Raw genomic sequence first — 21,626 nt, forward strand, 5'->3', positions numbered from 1 at the left:
CGACAACTTTGTTACGATTACTTTTTGCTACCCCGTTCTAATACTTCCTCCTATTATCATTACCGTTTCTTAATTAACGTTTACACGCTACTCAGCGAAATTCCTGAAACTTTCACATTCTAAGAAGGAATCGATCGATACGCATACCGTCCAGCACCCTGTGCCCCTAAAATGTTTGTCAAACAGCCGGAGAAACTGGATTGTTTCGGTGTTGGCTACCGGTATTCCACAGCTGCTTATACCTAACGCGAACAAGAAAGCGGACCAGTAACTGAATAGACATCTTTTTTTTTTAATGCCAGCTAAATTCTCGAGAAATACCAGCAATTATTGCTGGTTGCTCGATATTTCTCATAAATCAAGAACCGTATCGACGAAGTCAAGGTTCCGACAGGGGGAATGCAATTTCGCAAACGGTTTAACTTTTCAGTCGTAAAGTACCGTATTTGTCATTAATTTACCAAAGGACCTGAATTATTTAATTATTTTTCACGTATGGTTACGAATGCGTACGAATCTGTTTTTCAAATCAAACATCGCGTTGACTTCTGTGACAATAGCTTCTAAGGTGGAATTTCTATGCTCCCTTTTTTACACTTTCTCGTAACAGTACATCGATTGATATGTGCCAGCTATGAGTAATGAAACTTATTGAAGCGTGAAACGTGAGTTTTTATCAAACTTTCGCGTTGTGCTTCTTAGCGTTCGGACCAGATACCTTTTTCTGATCTCATTACGTCAACGTTATTACAGCTTATGCAACGACCGATAGAAAATCGGTACTTCAATATTTCAGTGCGTACCTAGTTGTTAGTAGAAAGTTAGATCCTTTTAGACGATATGAGAATAATTTTGAGGCTCGTTTCTTTCATAAATTTCTTTTGTCATCCGGAATATAATAATTGCACAACTTGTTTACTTTACCCAATTCGTAAGGTTTTTATCTAAATAATAAATGACTTTAGTAGATTATAAAATTTAAAATTTCAAAGAAAGAGACAAAGAGAAAAGAAGTCTGTTACATTAACACGATAATTATCTCGTCCGATGATGAGAGGGAGGATGAAATTCCGGTCCGAAAAACGTATCAGAATTTTGTCGGATTTCGAGGAGGCAATTTCGCGTTCGTCCGCCTATAAATCGCCGCGTAGGCTCTAAGACTCGTTTAATTCTTACACCCTGTTGAAAGTTAATAGGAAGCGACGAAGAAAGTGTGTAAGTGGCCGATGGGTGTTGCCGGAGCCGGTGCCCTAGCGAAGGGAGTAGAAAAAATGTTTCTACAACCCCTCGACAGTTCTCTGACTCCCTAAAGTCTTCGAAGCGTAACTTAGCATACTTTATTTGATTTTTTGTATTGGATAATAGTCTCAGGTAATAGGGTGCCTGCGAGCCAACGGAAGAAGGTCGAAGGGCGGTAGGAGGGTGGGTAGTCGAACAAATTTTCACGCCCCCACTATCTTGCATTAACAAATTTACATTTTTTAAATGGAAGGGTCGCGCTTTCTTTCTCTCTCGGGGTGATAACTTGCGGCCCATTTGTTCTTCGAAGAAATGAAACCACCGGCGACACTGCATCTTAATAAAGGATCGAGAACACTTAAACCCGAATATCAAGCTAAATTGCTCCCTTCGATTCTATTTTTATTTTCTTCTCCTTTTTCGCCAGAATCGAAGCTTTTTCAACGTGTTTCGAAGATTGATAATCTCTCAATACCCGAGGCAACTTTCGAAAGAATAAAAAATAGGGTTCGATTTTACGAAGAACGCTGTTAAAAGGAACGATCTCTACCAAGGAGGTCGTTCAATGACAGTTGCCTGAACGATGTACATTTTCTTTGCTTCACCTTCGGCCAGCAAACGAGATCTTGTTTCGTCGAGTTCGCTTCTCTTCTCATAATTTGTCCGTCCTGGCTCGTACTTCTCTCCTTAATGTCCGCGCATTATCTCGCTATCATATTAACCTTTTCGTTTAAGTACATATTAGGCTACCATGCGTCCATTAGCATTACATGGAATCGCGGACGATAAGATCACTGAGACTATTCTATACGAGAGTCGATACCTTTTATACGTACAATCGGCGTACTGTTACAGAGCTACACGTGTCCTCGTTACCTAGCGATTGACTGACCGGTTAGCAAAGTTAATCGAACTCGAAAACGTTCGATACCCGATGAAAAAGCTTCGATCACACGGTTGATTATTCGGAATTATTCGAAATCCGAGATCGAACATCGTCAGGTTTATCGGCGTACACGAAGGAGGTAATAAAACTTCATTGTACTCTCCTTTGTCGAAGATAATTAACGAAGATCAATTTAATGGTACTCGTTTCGGTTAACTCCAATTTTTCTCGCGTCTTCGGATAAAATAAGAGAAACGACAATTTTCTGTCAGTGATTTATCGGACGGAATCGGAGTTACCGTCGGAGAAATGATATCGGTCACGATATATTTGGCTGGCGGCGTGCAATCTTTAAAACATATGCTTTTCGTAATCGTCGCGCGGCTTCTATTATCGACAGAAGCGTAAGAAGAGGAGAAGAGAGAAAGAAATCGAGGAGGCTGCCGAATCGGGGGAACATGCTCGGGGCGCGAATCTATACATATTTAATGAGAGCACGCAGTTGTAAAAAGCAGCTGGCGAATTGCTCCCCGCCAGAGTGACTCGGCCCAGATACTTTTATTCAAATCTCATCCAATGGCAACGGAGATGCTTCTCGCGGCGGGCGCGAGAAGGCATATCAAAAGAAAAATGCTCTCACCGCCTTTCCCCGCATGCATAAACATAATCCCCGCATAATGTATATTTCAAAATCTTCCGCTCGGCATCACTGCCCATTACTATTAGATTGATACCCCGAGCCCTTTCGACGCCCTTTGCACTTTCTCCTGATCCTGAAGGATCAACGACCGTTCCGCGAACACCGTCCTTGTCTAATTTGCATACGGTAGAAAAATAATTTCTCGATGTATAATCATTTTTTACACTTTCCAAGCAACAGCTTGAAATGTGTGCCATACGAGGCGCACGTGAATCAACGTGCTAAACTTCGACACACATAAAAATGAATTACTCGCGCGAAACGAGATAATAACGAGATAGTCGGGAACCTTGCGCCGTTACTTCGAACGCGTACAAACCCGACCAAGCTCGATGTCGAAGTTGTCGCAATATTTCACGGTTGGTAGAAACAAGGGGACTCGGATTTCTTTGTTAAAATGCGATTTCATTCTGAAATATTAGCCTTACCGCTCGCTTGCTCCGTGAATTCTACATTAAATTATTGCGAGAAATTTTGTCTTTCGCTTTGCAATAACGTGACAAGATCGACGAGCGTTTGTTCAGGATTACAGGTAATATTACGGCTGGTGATAGGAGAGAAACGCGAATGTAGGTAAGCAGCTCGTCTGCTTTGGAGCCGCATCGGCCCGACACCGGTTAGGTCGAGTTGAATCGAGTTGATAAGGTTAACTAAGAGATACGGGGGCGTAGGGAGGTCAAGTGACCGTGTGGGCGGCTCTGTTCGTCGTCGTCGTCGTCGTCGTCGTCGTCGTCGACGTCGCATACCGTCACGATTAACGTTCGCGTACAACTGTGGACGAGCGTTCGTGCAAACGCGGCTTTCGGCCGGAGCGCGAACCTCTGATTAGGCTGAACTTCTGATTAAACTGTCCCGAGAAAGCATTTAACACTTCGCTCTCGTCCCGTCTTCCACCTATCCAAATTCGTCGAGTTTCAGTTCCAGAGACCAAGGACGCTAGGAACTATTCCATTTAAAAATTCGTTGTACGTGTGCTTGAAATTGAATCTAGATTATCTGAAACGATAGATTTACCGTGTTTAAATGAAAAAAAGTGCGATTCGATGGTAATCGTAGATCTGGTATAATTAACGAGGGTTAATACTATCAAATGAAAGATCAGGAATGCACAGTTGATGACCATCCTATGCATAATTAGACTAATAGAGCAAAAAGAAAGGAATTTTTTTTAAACAGTCGCGTAAGTTTTCGTGTGAACGCGACTTAATCGTAAACAATTTCAAACAAGCAGCGCCAATTGAAAGAATGAATGTGACTGCATTGAACGAGGGTTCTCATCGTGTCCACTTGATTCCACGTTCAAAAATGACATTTCTTTATTCAACAAACGTCTTTTGTTTCTACTTAGTCGAACGGTCGAAGATTTTGCAACGAGTAGGTCAGTAGTGTTCGTGTATGAAGCCATTAAGTAATCAGAATACTCATTGTGCTTAGGTTGATTGACGACGGTAGTACGGTAAATATCGCGTTCAATGAATACTAATCGCTTCAAGAGTTCATGCACCGTTTATTAATCATTTGTGCAGCTGTTAGAGATGAAATATTGCATTCGAATCATCTTCTCGTACGTTCAGAAAGAAATTCATGTTGAAATAATAAAAAATAGAAAATAACAATTTTTATTGAAAAATAGAACGCGTAGCTATGAAATGTTCGATTCATTCGATTTCCTTTGATAATCTTAGCTATATTATCATAATATCGATGAAATCGGCTTGATAAACTGGCGGAGACAGCGAAAGAGTGCTGTTCGCGTTGTTTCTTTGCGCGTCTCGCTACCTGCTGCGAGTCGTATTCCTCCCCGCGGTTCGTAGCGGTGAACAGGGAACGAGGGAGTCCTTTCTTGCGGGAACGAGTCGTCGTTCCCTGAAGGGTTGATAATTCGCCGATTAAATTGAAAACGGCAAGGCTAATTGTGCCGAGGCTGTGTATTATTCATTGGCTCCAGCGGGGATTCGCTTCGTTCGACGTCTCGTCTTCGACACGTGTGTCGATCGACACACGGTACACTCGATGTAGCTCAAGTACCGTACCAACGAGACGTCGAACAGACCCGCGTAGCCAAAGCTGCAGCTTTTTATCCGTTTGAAAGACGGCCGAATACGGGGATATTTAAGAAAAACCATGGCTTTCCTTCTGCTGCCGCGTTCTTGCCACCAGCCTGCGTTTCGGTACGGTGTAATCGTTGCAACTTTTTACCACCATGTCCACGGGGTTTCCCTTAATGCCGTCGGAAATTTGTTGAATTAAAACGTACCGAGAGATATCGCTGCGTTTCTTGTCGTTTGCCAAGAAACAAGGTAGAATTGGGAAACGATGAGAAATGAAATAATATTTGCAATTTCTTCGCTTGGGAGAATATCGGGTTAAAAAGTTAGCCATTTTGTTAAATTAATTCCATTCTAAATTCATCCCGAAAATCAGCCAGGGTTTCGCGGATATGAACTGCGCTTCATCCTTCCGAACGAAAAAGAAAAAGGAAGGAAAGCATAATTTTACGAGCACCAGTGTGGAAAAGTAGGGCTGGTCCAGGGTCGAATTGTTATTAATAACAAGCGAGCCCTCGTATAACGTGGCTAACGATTCCAAGACGCGGCCGGAGTTCACCGTTGCCCTGTCTCGATGATAATCGCCCCTAATAACACACGCGGAACACCGCTTTAACATCCGAAACGAGGGATTACGCGGTCGAAAAGTATCACGGCGTATACTTTCACTGGTTTCCTACATTGAAATACAATTTCTTTTTCGACAAACAAACGCTGCTACTTTGTTCGCAAATTTAACGATTGATTATATTTAAATTAAAAAATTTTTCCATGGATTATCAGTTCTTTTATTTTAAGAATTTTTTTGAATTTCATCGTAAAGAGCAAAAATTATTTTTTAAAAATGCAAAAAAGACAATATTTTGAAGCAATTACGCTAGAATAGCACTTTAAGCCCAGTTTAATAGGGAAGAGGAGAGAAATTAGCAATTTTGCCTGGCACCGAGTAGCGCGGAGGGAAGGTGGGATAAGGAGGGGACCCCGATAAACTATCGAGCAAATGATGATCAGTCTTATGCATAATTTCCCGACGGTGTACCGAGAGATCGTACTTGAGATCCGATAAAAATTACATGATATAATGTGGACGGTTGATTCGTAGCCTGCAGCTGATCGGCATCGATTCGTATCGTGGCGTTTTTATCGAAGGCCTGGCCACGAAACACGATTACTCGATGGATCGTGTCTTTAAAGCCACTCTGCCGACCATGTTCCCTTCCCCGTGGACACACCGACCCCTGTAACGTACCCCATAAAAATCCTTGAACGAGATAAGAAGCTTGTTAATCGATGCAACCGTGAACCGAACGAACGACTGACGCGCAGATTGGAAAACTCTGCGACCGAATAATCATCGAGATGATGGATCATCTTCGTGGTTACGCGAACCTTATTTCTTATACGGGTTAAAAATAAGGATAAATAGTAGGTTTTTTTAAAGAAGATTCTATCATTTTTAGCAGCAGTTGTATGATTAGCAAAGTATTTTGCTTTTTGACATTTAGAAACAAAGATGCCTCGGGTTTATTGATATAATTAGCTGCCATTAACTTCGCACAATTTTTTAATATTACAAAGAAGAAAATTGTTTTACGCATCTTTGCAATTACCCGAGAACGTAATAAGCGTTCACGATTATCGATTTTGCTGAGACGTTGTAGTACCCGTTCACGTAATTTATTTAATGCCACAAGAAAAGTATACACGCAGACTATAGACGTTCCTTAATCTATATCGTTAGAGCATCAATTATCGTGTAAAAGATTTTAGACTTTCTCGAACGATTTTGCCGTTTAGTTACGGTACTGATTGAAAATTATTAACAGGAAATGTCTTTGATGCCTCTGGCTAAGTGTAACCAGATTTTATGCTGCTTTTAAATTAACGATGGATATTCTATGCGCTTGTTAAATATTTTTGTTTAATAACCATCGGGTAATTTAAATTTGTAAAAAATTTAATTATTAGAAATTCGTATATTTAATTATAATTTTCTCAGAACTGAGGTAATTTTTCGAAAGGGGTTGAAATATTTCAAGGATACCAAGGGCATAAAAAGAGAACAGGGATCCTTGTCAGAGCGGTGTCTGACGGAATCCATTTATCCGTGTGAAAATAGTGGTTATCTGTGCAGTAAGTCTCACCTGGAATCGAGAGAAGTTAATTAGGCTTCGGCAATTATGCAAAGTGTTGCGAACACTGTCCACTCTGATAAGTTAACGACATCAATTGTCGCTGTTAAAAGATACTTCAGAGCCCGTGTCTTCTCATCTTATATTCTCCTCGTTTCCAAATCTTCTTTTGTACCATTTTCTTTGCTCAGGCTTGATTTTACCATTCAGTTGCTGAAATATTTCCGATTCACGCGTGTATGACGATGGTACGAAAATTGATCGCAAGTAGATGCTTTACTATATCGCTTGATATTAAAGTCTGTCATTAATTTAAATATTTTTTAACATTACAATCGAGTTGAATTTGAATTAAAAGACCAACGTGAGACATTAAATCGGGGGCAGATAGATAAGAAAGGGCAAAATGTTGAAATCAGACTGTCCTATTACCAGGCAATACGGTAATGAATCCCGATCGAATGCAAATGAGGCAATTCCAGGAGGATAGATAGATAGATAGATAGATTGATTGAACTTTATTATCCTTCTCAGCTATCTTACAAAAAATAACAAATAAAATAAAATAAAAATAAGATATACATATAAGAAATAGGTAGGATATGGTAGAACGAACGAAAGCGAGCCAGACAGGTCATATCGAGAGGAATAAAATATTTTTTTATTTAAAAAAACAGCGTAATACCAGTTGTAATTTGATTAGATTCAGAATTAGTTGTTGGTGAATTTTTCAAAAGTTGAATATAAATTAGTGGAATAAAGGGTCGATGCACGGTTGGAATGGGTGTAGGGGCACGTGCACGCACGCATACATTAACACGCGCGTGCTGGTGACGGAGGTTGCGCGAGCAGGCAGCAGGGAGCCGGGATCGGCAGAACGGATCGCAGGCCAACAACACACGCAGACGTTTAGGCGCCACGGCTTTCGAGCCAATAAATCCACGCTGCCTCATTACTAAGCTTGTCTCTTTAATTGAAATCTCGTGTTTTTCCGAACGCCTCTTTTTGCCGATCGCGAGTTCTCCAACTTTTATTTAAAAGTCCGCGGACACCTCGCGCGATAACTTTCGCCGCTCCCGAAACCTGTACCACCTTTTCCTCTCTCCTCTTCTTGTCCACGCGATGAGACCGCGACACGATTTATGCGTCTCCTTTTCCCACCGTTTCGTGATCCGTTTCATCTTCCCTGCTAATCGCCTCGTCACGTCCGGACATTTTTTTCCAGCGAAACCAGCAGGAATAATAAGCTTAGCAATTTGCTATCTTAAATTTCAACTATTCGTATTTCTCTTAATAAGCAACATTTCACCGTGACTCGACACTTATATTTTAAACATGGTAATTGCCACATCTTCCGTTCCGTTAATTACCCTCAATTGTCCCGGCACTCGATCCCCTGTACCGTATGTGGAGCACGAGAGAGGCGCGAGCGTATTTTTCCAAAGACCTGTGCAAAGTAAAAAAGCGTGTTCGATTAAAGCGTGAAGGTACGGTGAGGCAACGCGACAGTAGGGGAAAGCAAGCATTATCGAAGAGAACAGAACAGAACGGAACGAAACGAAACGAAACGATACGCCGCGGCGCGGCGCCGAGTTCTATCCCCCTTTCGAAAAGTCGATTTCAATCCCACATCCATTTTTATAGGCGCGAAACGATTTCGATCTGGTCGATTGGTATTTCGCAAGCAACGGTCCCCTGGAATGTCATAACGCGTGTCAATCGGACGTTTCTTACCAGAAAGGTAAAGTCGCTTGCGTTCGAGCGAGACCGAGCTTTTTATTGCTACCTAGCGAAGCGTAATCTTAACCAGGTTAACGTAAAAAGACTAATCACCGGTGGACGTAGTTTTTCGTTTGACGGGCGAAGGGGCGGGGGAGGGTAAACGGGAAAAACGCTGCGTGTACGCGATAACTCGCCGTGGAATTGGATGATTTTACGTCGTTGGATTAAGAGCGAATACGGTTTTTACAAACTATCGTTGCGTTGTTACATGCAGAATGTACGCGACAGTTGGATACCGATTCCATTAAATCTGTTCCATCGAAATCGTCCACCGAGGCAAGAACGATCATTTTCCTCGATCGCATTGCTTTCCGTTCGTTCTGAATTCTGATATTACTTCTCAGAGATTCTTTTTTTTTTTTTTTTTCAAACGAAGGTTGAATTATAAATATAAATAGCAATAAATCTATTCGCAAAAGGAAATAAATATCAATAATAAGCGGTCGGATAGAATAAAAAGAAGAAGAGAGCGAAGGAAGGAAGCAAAGAACGATCCGTATCGATACATCCGATCGGAAAACGACGGTGGAACTCGATCTGTAACGCATATATGTAACGCATGCGGTCACCGTTGGCTCGTTAAAGATCACAGCTGAAATATCGCGTTCCGTGTTCGGGTATATTTGAGCCGGACTTCTGGTTACGTGTCCTCGGGGCTGTCGTTGTGAAAAAAGTTTGAGTCCCTTGCAAGACAGCATCGTGGCGGTCAGTGATCCTCCCATCGGCTCGTCCACGACCGTTTCGGTGTAGAGTATATTCAGCACGGGCACGATCCAGCCGTCCACCGTCCACGTTCCATCCCGAAGAAGCACAAAACGGAGGGACGCGAGGCGGTTCGTCGCAGACCTGGGTCCATAGCTGGCGCATTATCACATACGTTAAGTTTTTCTCGACGCTATTGGCCCAGAACGAGGCCACGAAAAACGACTGATTAATCGAACCAACACGGCGAACATTCTTGCCGACGTATTATACCAGACAGGAGAACCAGTAGCATCGAAGGGACACCACACCCTGCGCTCCTACATTCGCACGGATGTCGGGAGAAGAGACACGAGCGGACCGATGAAAAACTCTGCCAATACCATCGGCAGAGGCCAGTTCCGCCGATGTCTTCGGACGAAAACCGGAATGCGTTTCTTATACCGGACGAACGCGGCCCCTGTCCTTCTGAACTTACAATTAACGCGGTACAATACCATCTGCACGTTACCAGCCGGAAATTGCCGATTGATTCGCGTGAAACACCGGCGTTCGCTCGATTTAAACCTTTTCCTAATTATAAGGGATGAAAATTTCTCGAATTTTTCTCGACACAGTTGTTCCAGGGCTATTTTCTTCTTTTCATAGCGCGTGTCGCGAGTGAAAATGCCACTTGTTATGCCGACACATCGCTTAGTTATTACGCCACGCGTATCCGTTCCCCCTTGGTTCGTACGAACGACCGTTTCTGCGTTTTCCCCGCGAACACATCCACCCACCCTGGTAGAACAACGTCGATCCATGCCCTCGGATCGGAAAGCAGCCTGTCCTGGGACAGACATTCCGTGCACCCGGTGTAGCCAAAGTTAAACTTTACACCGTTCTACCGGGCTACTCTTACTCTTTCTCTCTTGATTGCGCCATGTGTGGATGCAAACCCCCCGTCCACGTATTATGACTGCTCTCATGGCACGTTTGCGGTACGCCTCCGTCACGAAACCCGTCTTCCGATCTGTTTTCGTCTTATCGACACGTGGCGCTTACCGTGATCCTGCCAGAAAATGGTAATTTCGAACGAGCTTCGAAAGAAAATGTTAATTCGATTCTTTCTTCCTTGTAGAATCGTAGATGGATAAATTATGCGTCCACGTTGTCAGGTGAGATCCTCCTCTGCTCGGTATGTAATTATCGGTCATCCAACCCGACTGGTTAATTCGCGTTACGCGGAACGAGAAAAATAACAAATTTATTTGCATCGCTTCCACGCTGATTACGCGAATTCGTGGCTAATAAAATTTGTACAGCTCGAAGACTTCATTACGTATATCGGAGGGAAATTTCTGCGTAGGCTTCAATTTACTGCACGCGATGCGAATTCCAACGATCGACGATATCGTTCGCATCGTTAACTGAACTTTGGCGAAGGAAAAAAAGATCCTTCTCTGGGTTCTATTTTCTCCGAGTAATTTGTATCGGTTAATCATGCACGGCATTGACGCGGTGTGGCCCAGGGGTATCGAGCGATTTGGTGACATCAAAGTTTAATAAGCGCCATAAGCCGATCCGAACTACGGCTAAAACTCGTCGGGCAATAAAAGCGGCAATAAAGCGTTCGCCTTTCTCACGTCTGGTGGGTGGAGGAAGCGTGGCTCGGTTGCTTGCATGGTGGTTAACCGAAAGGTTAGAAGGGCGGGAACACATTAGCGGTGGAAGGTGGCGGTGCTCATAGAGACGTCCGGTCGCCCAATTACTCCCGCATTAAATCAATGTTCCTCCAGCTTGGACCATTCCGGCATCTCGGTAATAAACCGTGGCCAACATATCTGCACGACTTACGGCTCATCCCTTGTGTCGCAGCCAACCCCCGTCCCGCGAAACGAACGTGGGGGACGCTCGAGAAATGTGCTTTCTGTCGTAATATTTGGCTTTAAATCATGTCGCGTTGACAGGCCCCACTTTCTTCGCACCTTCTGATTCATCCGCGACACCATGCTCGCCTTCCCCTTTTCTTTTTTCCCCTGAATTATTTTTATTTTTTATTTTTCTTAGTTTGAATTTTTTTCATAAAGAAGACATAGAAATTTCTTCTTCTTATATTCTTTTAATTTGGCGGGACGAGGATGATCGAATCGTGAAGGGGTGCAAATTATATTGGAAATAGGAATCAAGGAATGCTGTAGGTATTTTCTTCGGATCTAATATCTTGTATTAAGATACCGATGTAACGCAATCGTAAGGAGGCAGGAATTGAAAAGCTCGCGAATTCGACAAAGAACCGAAGCGAAGTCTATGGCCGCGTTGAACCGTGAGATTAGCCTCGCGCACAATTTACGACGACGATCTTATTCACTGCTAGGCTTTCATATAAAAGCTTTTTCCTGTAAGCTGCGATACGTCCTTTGGGCTTCGTGACTGTCGCAAGGGAAACTGACGGGGCCGAGCGTGCACCGTAACAGATTAATCTTGACCTCTTACGAATTTTGTTACATTTCAGGGAACAAAAATGAAATGTCCATAGCTAACTGGAAATTATTTTTTATTGTTTCAGGTATCGAGAGGACGTTCTCTGTTGGACAGACAGGTAAGCTGTTGAACAGAATCAATTTATACAATTCATTTTCCATGTTCCTCTCTCCCTACATTTTCAAAGTCCATTAAGTTTCTCTATTTAAATGCGTTAAACACACGTTGATCGGTCGAAAGGTCCCGTTCGATTCACACGAATCACCCTCTCGAGAGAATCGTTTCGATCGTGATCCGAAAAGTATCGTTGGATCACAGGTTGCTCAACGAATTCCACGCGAACCTTGAACTGATAGCCGTGAAATTAGAGGCGAACCGGTAAGCTGTAAAGCGGAGGGTGCGCATAGAGCTGCTAGCGATCTGAGAAAAAAGGGCTTGAAAAGAGGCTTTTGTAACACCGTTTTAAACGATCGCCGAGCCTCTCGATTTATTCCTATGTTGCGGTCGCATACAGACAAACAGAGAGACAGAAGACGTAACGTGAAATGAGAATGAAAGAGAGTGAGAGACAGGCGTGTGTGTAAAAAGAAGAAAGGCAGAAAAGGTAGCGAAAGAGGGAACAACGAACTGAAGGATCTAAGGGAGAAGGACAGGGACGAGGTGAATAATACAGAGTGATTGACGTCGCGACGCAATTCCATTGTTCAAAGTGAGTACAGAGGCGAAGCGGTCGCCGAAGCAATGAGCAAGCCAACGAGCTTTGCCACGAGCTTCTTGCCCATCGGTATAAATCAACTCGCGAGTGACCGAACCGCTCGGCAGCTATACCATCCACCGTATACATCGGCTACATCAAATTAGCGACACTTCTTTCGATCGACATGTCGATGCCGGTTTTTTGCCGTTCGCGGAATACTTTCTCCCTTCGCCCCGGCCTATTCGAAATCCGCCTCTTTTTACTTCCCCTAACCGTCGTCGATAGCTCGTTCGACGGAATACGGTTCATTTCGATTTTCCAATAATCGTTCCGTTCATAATTCGCGAAGAAGATATTTTAAGTCGGGGGCAAAAATTCAAGGATTCGAGACAACGTTTTAGGGAAAGTAATTAACGACGACACACGGCCCGATGCAATTAACCGAAACTGATCCGACGCTAATTACTAGCAGTCGAACCGCGGTAATTAATAACTCGCGCGACACTATCAGCGTACGTCCGTCCCGTATCTTTAGATCCTTATAAAACGTCCGACTACCTCGAGCCGAGAAATCGGTATAATTGGTCGTCGAATAAAATCGCACATCACACCTGTGTATTTTAATCGATCGTTCATAATTCATCGAATCGACGTCGGTTTTTATGATTCTCTCTTCGATCCGTTCATCAACGGAAATTATCGATCGCTAATGTCTTTATTGTAACGTTTTAATTGCATTTCCAAGTTGTGTTCACTTTGCTGAACACTTGGACGTATTCGTATGTATTTAAATCACAGGACAAACTTGTTCGTTAACGTTTCATCTTGTCTCTGGTTTAATGCTATCTTTCGGAGGAACATCGATGCATATTGGACAGGAGATGGTTTCTTTTTTAGTTTGATTATCGTATCGAGTAACATCCAGAACAGAGATCAATCGCTCGAGATAAATTATGCAAAATAAGATACTTTTGATCGGTATTATCGGTACTGTCACATATATTATCATCATTTTACATGGCGTACGAGGAGTCGTTCCTCTTGTTTTCTCGTAAACTTTATTATAATCTTGATGAATATTGGACAGAAGCGTCATGTGAAATGATTACATTGACTGGTGTTGAGAACTGGGTATAAAGATCTCAAGATAAATTATACGAAAGTCCTCGTTAGCAGTGTTATCACGATGTGTTACATATTACTGTATCAGGTTTCTCCTTTGACGTGTTAACGTTTTGGAAAATTTCTTCTTTTTAATATACATATTCTTTGCAGTAATATCAGGAATATGTTAAAATAATATTTGACAAATGTTTGTTTTATTATAAAATCGAAAGAAGAAGAAAAAGGGGCACCAGAAGGTATCGCTAAAATATCGTTGGAATAATTTATACGCGTCGTTAATGAGCTGTTCAACCGAAACGGATCGTTAGAGACGGGTAATTTATAAGACGCGAAATAAAACTATTAGGATGGGAATTCGTAAAGCGGGCAATCTTGCGGAGGGGGGCCGCTACCCTGAAGCAGGTTAATAATTATTAAACTATCGATTAAATGCTCGGAGTCGAGCTGATTGATCAGCGTTTATATCGCGAATACATCGGCCACGTCCGCTCCCTACAATTTTCAACCGGGTGCCCATCTTTCAAGTGCATCACGATCCTTTAACTCGCCAACGCGCGCGCTTCTCCGCTTCGCCTAATGGCGTTGTTTCGACGAAATTATCGGTAATGAATAAAAAACGTGTCCGGATTACCGTCTGTTTGAACTTTTTCTACCGAACGGTTTGTCCGCTAATGATTTTAATTAGCGTTACCAGCGAACCGGCCTGTTCGATTATGACTCTCGTTCAATTTTTCTGCCAGCAGACTGGTTGCGAACGTTGCTGCCTTGTTTCTTTCCAAGTATTCTTCGGGATAGTAACATTATATAAAAATTTTTCATACCGATCTTCGCATAATAAAATTCGATCTAAATGAAATTAGAAAATCAATGAAATCAATCGGAAGATATCGATGAACCTAAGGAGAACCTCGTGAATGCAATAACCGCAAGGTCCGGATCGGTTTGTTTGCCGGAAGCCGGGATCGAGGAACGATCGGAAAGGAGTGCTACGCATACCGGCCGCGTATAGCCGTCTCTTAAACAACCGGGCGTATTTTTTTGCTGGCTTTCGATTTAACTGGATGTCGTTACTACGCTCGGCATTGTTGTCCGTCGATTCGTTCATCGATTCATCCTTACTTTCCTCCTTTCTGCTTTTCACTCGCTCTCTTTTAGCTGCTAGCTCCGTCTCCGTTGTTCTTGCAAGGTGCGTCAGCCGAACCCGATCGTTCCGTTTCTTTCTCGCTTGGCCTGCCGATCCGATCCGATCCGATCCTATATTTATTGTATCGAGAAGAGCAGAGCCGCCGCATTCCTCGCGCATGCGCCGCCCGTAATGAGCGGTCTCCAGTCCTGTCTGTCTTTCCATCCCGTCCGTCTGTCCAGCCGACCGGTCGTATTCCCCCCCTTGTTCACCCTTTTCATCCTACCACCACCTCCTCCACCTCCAACTTTCGCCGCCTCCGTCCACCTCGTCTCCTCGATCGGCAGACTCTTCTTCTTTCGACGTCAACCCTATCTTTCTTCTCTTCTCCTGTTGTTCCTACTCTTCTGGATCTTCCTTATGCTTCCTCGCGATCGATGCACGAGGAGGATCGAACAGGTTTAGGGAAGGTAGATTTCGCGATCGAAAATTGATTGCACGCTCGGATGATGGGTGTTATCGATTTTAACCCCTTTTTAGGATCACGCTACCAAATTATTGAAATTTTGAAATTCATAAAAGGATTCGAGCTCCCCTCTCGTGTATCCATGTTTTAAATAAATTCTTTTTTTAGGACTCCCTCGCGTTAGATTCGAGGCGATCAACGAAGACCCCCCATGGTAGCGAACGCGTTAAAAGTGGTAGCAAGCAAGCCAATAGGAACGATTCGCTTCCGTGGTTTCGCTTATCGATTCAAATCGCGTGCAGTGTGTATGAATGAAGGAATGAGTGGGCGAGTCGAGCCACCGGTTGAATGGGAGCCCCACGGGTGACCACAAGGCACACGCGCGCGTACAAACTTCTCTTTCTTTCGTTCTTTTGCACGTTCATTCTCTGTCTCTCTTTCTCTCGGCTCGTCTTCTTTCTTTCTTTCCCTTCTACACTTGACCCTTGTGGCGAGGAACCGATGAAATCGTTCGACGATACTCGACTTTACACTTTCAGCTACAATAGAACTTTCCTTTGTAGCAATTTTTTAATAGGATATCCGGCTGATGATTGTTATGATAAAAGCATATTTTTATTCATTTTCTACATCGAAGTCGCGTAAAACATTCACGGTTTCCATAGACGCGAAAATATCTGCTTCACTTTCCGTTTCTTCTGACAGTTAACCAGGCGACAGTTTTACATCCGTTCGTTCATTAATTCAGAGCTCGTCCGCGACGTCTTTTATCGCTGGCTACCGTCGAGGTTAACGATTCCACGTAAGAAGCTCGTCTCTCCTTCTAATAGCTTGTATCGGCATTCTTGCGATTCAAAAAATGTGCCAAACCGCTTCCCTTTACCTCGTACTTTTGCATTCCGACTTTTTTCGCCCCGTCATCGATATATATTTGCTCCGTTGGCGATTTTCTTTTCGACCCGGGTTCACGGTATTCGCTAATTAATATAATCGCGCGTAACTCGTCGCTCTTCTTCTTCTTCTCCTTCAATGGAAAATCGGTGGCGTGCCACGGGTCGAGGACGTCCTTTCCACGTGCTGTAGCCTCGTTTGCGTTTAATTTTTATTTTATTTCCTTTTATTAAATTTATAAAACGTCTTCGGAAGCGTTAAGTAACGTTATCCAAATGAAATTCAGGAGTATTGAAAGTAGATGTTGACGTAAGAGCGGCGAGTACCGAGGGACACGCGACGAGGGCAATTTCAAGCGCTTTGTGCGGTATACTGTTAAAAATGCGTGACGAATCGACAGTGGAGGATCAGGGTCTGTGACGAGGCAGCTTCAAGATCCATCCGTCCTGTGCGATCTTGAACGGCCATCGGATCCGGTCAAAGCATTCCATTGTAGTTGGTCGTGGTCTCTAGAAACGATTCTTCCACCGATCCACTCGGATTCGTCTGGTTTTTCGCCGTCGCGTAAAGGATACCCCAGTGATTGGCTTCTTCTCATCAGCGTAATGCGACAACATTAACCGTCACGACCGAGCGACGTTCGTGTCTCGCCTGTCCATGCGTATTCATGCCGGATACGTGTGTGCTACGCGTGTATTAATTGACAAATAACTTTTTACCCGATCCCAGCCGTATACGGATCGTCATTGTGCGCGATTATGTACGTACCTGTTCGAACTTTTCTTCCATTTCTCTCTCTCTCTCTCTCTCTCTTTCCGTCTCTCGCGTTGTGTTCTTTTTTTAAATCCCTCATCGGTTCGAGCGGCAATGAAATGCTGTTTTCCGAAAATGGCGCTGGAATGAGGACAGGTCTCCGGTAGCGGCGCACACGCTGTCCTATCATTTAATTTGGTATCGGATACTTACTTCTGGCCTCCGTTGAAACCCCCCTCGGCTGAAAGCCTCCTCTTTTCTTGCCCGATCACCGTCCGACCGATGCTGTCCTCGCGATCCCCGCGAGCTTCTTTTTATCCCCCACGCGGATCCGGTCCAAATCCATTTTCACGGGCGTCCGTTCGCGCTTCGACATTTTACTTCTTGCCGGCGATTAATTGGAAAGAAATAGGATATCTCCGCTTTTGGATTAGAGTTAAAGCCGGTGTGAAATTAATTGACTGCCTCGAGGTCGAGGAATCGCGCGTATTAGAAATATTATCTTCCGTTATGAGATCGAAATTTGTTCGAACGAAGTTGAAAGAATCGTAAGAAAATGAATGAAGGTAGAAAAGAGGATGGTGATTAGCGATTATGCCTGGTGTACATCGTCGGTGGCGATGAGCATCATCGTGTCGTAACATCACGGCATAGGAAACGTAAAAGGAGGTTGAGGTGGTTAGGATTCAAGCTTCTCTGTGGACGTCTACTAACCAGACTAGTTACCGGTTAAGGCGTTATAAAATCTAGCGTAACCGGGTTTCGCTTTTTCTTACGTAGGAAAAGTATCACGGGTTTGCTAATGAGACGCCTGCCTAACCGCGGTTCATCATTAAAACCGGTGAAAGTTTTCCATTATCTCCCGCTCGTCCACGTAAATTGTGTAATACAACAATGGAGAATATCTCGGTGTTACAAAACAGCGACACCGTGTTCGAAGCAATTAGCTGAAAAATAATTAACAATTTGCGATCATTTTCATTCTTTTATTATAATTAGACGAAAATTGAAACATTTCGTTTCCAACGCGAAGATAAGGATAAAAAAAATATTTCCTGATTATATCGGTTTGCATAAATTTCACAGTGTCGATACATCCTAAGAATCTAATCCCTTCGGATTTTAATCGCTGATCTTCCCTTCGAGTGGAAGTTTCGGGTCAGAAGAAGGGTGGCGTAGACACAGATACACAATCCACCACCGAGATAGCCCGTTTTATTGGCATCGTAGCCCTACTGATCTCAGGCAAATGAAGATGGAGCACCGACTTCTTGCTCGGCTTGATCAAAAAAACATGATCGCCCGGAAACCTGGTGATTCCGGGTCAAACTCGCACCTTTCATTTTCTAAAACACTGTTCCTTTTCTACTTAGCGTAATTTTATCTAATTAAACCTCGAATCTTGAAACCTTTCTTCGACAATATCCCTACTTTTCGAAATCATTCATCTCCGTTTACCTTTTTGATCGAATGGTTTACCTCGAAAAGGCCAGTTCGCTGGCAATTAACATCGGAACGGTGCTCGTCGAGGGGTTAAACAAGCCCCGATGGTTCGAGGGTTGGAAGCGTGCCGCGTGGAAATCGCTGGAGGGACGCGCGCAGCAACCACCACCACAACCTTCTGGTGGGGATGATTTTCGACGGGGGTGGCTGGGACAAGGCTGAGCATGAGGCCGACACGCGCCTTCACTCGATGACACTTATGCACACGCCCTCAGACCGCGTGCGTGTTGCGCCTGTCAAAAGTCTTCTCTTCAATCGTGTCTCCTTTTCATCCTCTTCCTTCTCTCTCGAATGCTCGAGGTTTTGCATGAAATTTTTCATCTTCCAATCGACTGTCCGACCACGTGTTCGCGCGGACTGTTTACGCTTCTTATAATCATTCATTGTGACTTCGGTGATGTTGGACATTGAGATTCGAATTGCAATGGAAGATTGTTTTAAATCGAGCCGAGTCTCTGGCCGCTTCTTCCTGCAGACTGTTTACGTTTCCGAGAGCAATCCGTGGTGACTTTAGTTGTATTCGGGACGCCGGTGCGAGATGTTGCTTCGGTTGTTCAAGAGAACGGAAGTTCAGTGAAATGGGGTGCGCTTTTTAAAGTTGATCAATCTTCGGGTGGGACACTCGAATGGACTAATTAACGATGGACGCGCGAATGTATAACAGAATGTGGCAAACGTCGAATCTGTACAGCACGTATAAACATCCCGCGATCATGCAGCTACAGGCGAACAATAACGAATTTCATTCGTGGTTTCATTCTAGGAAACCGTCCATGGACGACGTTGGGAATCCTACCTCTGTCAACGCACGGTGAGTACTCGTCCAAAATGTTGAAGTATTTTAGAAATCAGATTATTCTATAAGTAAGATAGAATTTTAGAATTGTCAAATTTTCAAGAAAATTATCTGTAGCATCAAGGGATCACAATTACGATTATTTTCTTAAAAATCGAATTATTATTCCATAAGTAAAATAGAATTTTAGAATCGTTAAATTTTCAAGGAAGATATCGAGGGGTCTGAATTATGATTTTTCAAGAGAATGACATTACTTATGGAATGATCTGATACTCGATACGGTTACGATCGTACAAATTTCATTCAAATATCGGATGATGGCTGTTTGACAACGAGCGAGAATAATCTGACAAACAATCGAGTAGCCCATCGGAATATCGATATAGAGGCTTATCAGGAATAGAGAAACGGTGGTGGTGGGCCAGGTAGAATCGGTGAGGGCCGGTTTTATCGGTCGCGATCATCTACCCTTCGATTCGGCATCGGGAACTGCCTATCCGCCGTCGTAACAATTGAACCGGTAATAGAATCACATTTATTCTTATTACCCGACGAGGTCAAGCGAGCATCGAAACGGACGGGTCTCGATCCAAAGTCGGATCAGGCTCACCCAAGCCATTCCACACCGACTCTCTTATTTCTCCCTGGGCTCCACACACGTACACACTTGCTCTTGTGGTTTCCTTCTGTCACGATCAGGTGAATTTAGAACTGTTCGATGTAATTCGTCGAGAGAGTATCTTTAACGAAAGAAAGAAAAATTGTATAAACAATCGTCGTTTCTTAGGGATAAATTATAAGGTTCTGCAGTTTGTTTAATTAATACAACCGTGACTCATGCACCTATGCCACGGTGAGCAACAAAGCATCTGCCACGTTGTATCTCGTTCTCCATCTCGCCGCGTTCTTTAGGACTGAACCTACAAGACTATCAAAACCTTTGCTCGCGTTATGAAGATGCCGCCTTGTAGATATATATATAAAATTTCTGCGTAAGGTCCTAACCCATTCTGTTGTTGACAATAATTCATCAGACTGTTGTATTGTTGTATGGCGAGGAACGAGCTGAGGGACAACAGAACGCGGTTTTTCTTATCTTTGCCAAGATTTCGTCCAAATTTTCGTGCTGTTCTGTTTCACTTGAACGTTATTACGTAGATCATTGTCTCAGATTTATGAGATCCTTTAACGATATTAATGAATTTCGGTACGGAACGTATGGTTTTTAATGTTCCAACATTTCAATTAGAGCCTTAAGAATAACTGAATTTCAATTTGAAAATATATTATAGAGAGGCTGATAGGAAATATTCTGGCCTCTGGATTTGTTCACGCTTTAACCGTGACGAGATTAAAATATCCCGCTGGAACGATTGGACGTTAGCACGTACTAATGGCGGAGGTGTCCGGTGCATGTACATTGAACACAGTTGAAGTTGCGTGGAGCGGCTCGTGTAACGTGGCGGAACGACGAACAACCGTGAAGGTGTGATGATAAAGGAAAGGTACCTGTACGTGGGCGTAAACGGGTGGCGACCTCGGAGGCGTAGCCAATGCTGCAGGCGACAAGCTTATCGAATGGCAAGTATGCCTCCGCTTCTGTTGCCAGCTTAACAAGCGGATCCATATCTGCATGTAGGAAAGTTGACGATTTCGATAATCAACGAACGCTCTACTTAGATCCTATATCAATTATTTAAAAAAAAATGGAGGAAAAGAATTGGCGAAAATATCCGAAGATGGATTTCGTTCGAGTTGGCCAGCATCGCGGCTCACCTGACTGTGGCAACCGTTACAGGAGACTCCTTCTCGGTGCCACTATTAATATTAATGCATTCCGTCGTTCTTGCGGCATTGTGCTCGCGTTGACGGTGGCGCGTCCAACGTCGGCCGTCCAACAATATCCGACGAGCAACGACCACGTCCTTTCCGCGGCCGTTTAAGTGGCCACGCCGTTTGAACCGCGAACGCGCCGGACCTACGTGTCCCCCTGATTGTGTCCCGATGGTTTTGTCCGCCGACTGAATATTCAACCGGCCGATAAATAACGCTGAAAGCCGGAGAAACGAGCGAAACAATGACGAGGAGGATTTTTCCGTCGGGGGTTGCTTCGAATACCCCCGGTAAGAGAGAGACGGAATCATCGGCTCCGCTTGCAAGACGACTTTTCTTATGCCGAGACACCTCCTCTTCGCTCCGTTGCAAGCGGTCCTCTATTGTCGCAACCATTTCCTCTCAGTCTTATGAAAGCTCGACAATGAACGTTTCTACGCTCTCGCCTACCGTAACCAATGCCGCGTTACGCTCCACCACGGTG

General features: G+C 43.8%; 1 protein-coding gene across 5 annotated transcripts in view; it reads left to right on the plus strand.

Annotated features, from left to right (window-relative positions):
- The window catches only part of LOC117607156 (protein trachealess), an 85,284-nt gene that overhangs the window by 7,320 nt on the left and 56,338 nt on the right, over positions 1-21,626 (plus strand). For 3 of the 5 annotated variants that reach the window (XM_076691955.1, XM_076691956.1, XM_076691963.1), the window contains exons 2-3: positions 12,038-12,070; positions 19,274-19,321. In XM_076691955.1, coding sequence (XP_076548070.1) covers positions 12,038-12,070; positions 19,274-19,321 — 81 coding nt within the window. The remainder of the gene's footprint in view (positions 1-12,037; positions 12,071-19,273; positions 19,322-21,626) is intronic. The other 2 variants (XM_076691957.1, XM_076691959.1) reach the window with 1 other exon arrangement.

This window comes from Osmia lignaria, chromosome 14 (assembly GCF_051020975.1).
Source record: "Osmia lignaria lignaria isolate PbOS001 chromosome 14, iyOsmLign1, whole genome shotgun sequence".
NCBI classification, from domain to species: domain Eukaryota; kingdom Metazoa; phylum Arthropoda; class Insecta; order Hymenoptera; family Megachilidae; genus Osmia; species Osmia lignaria.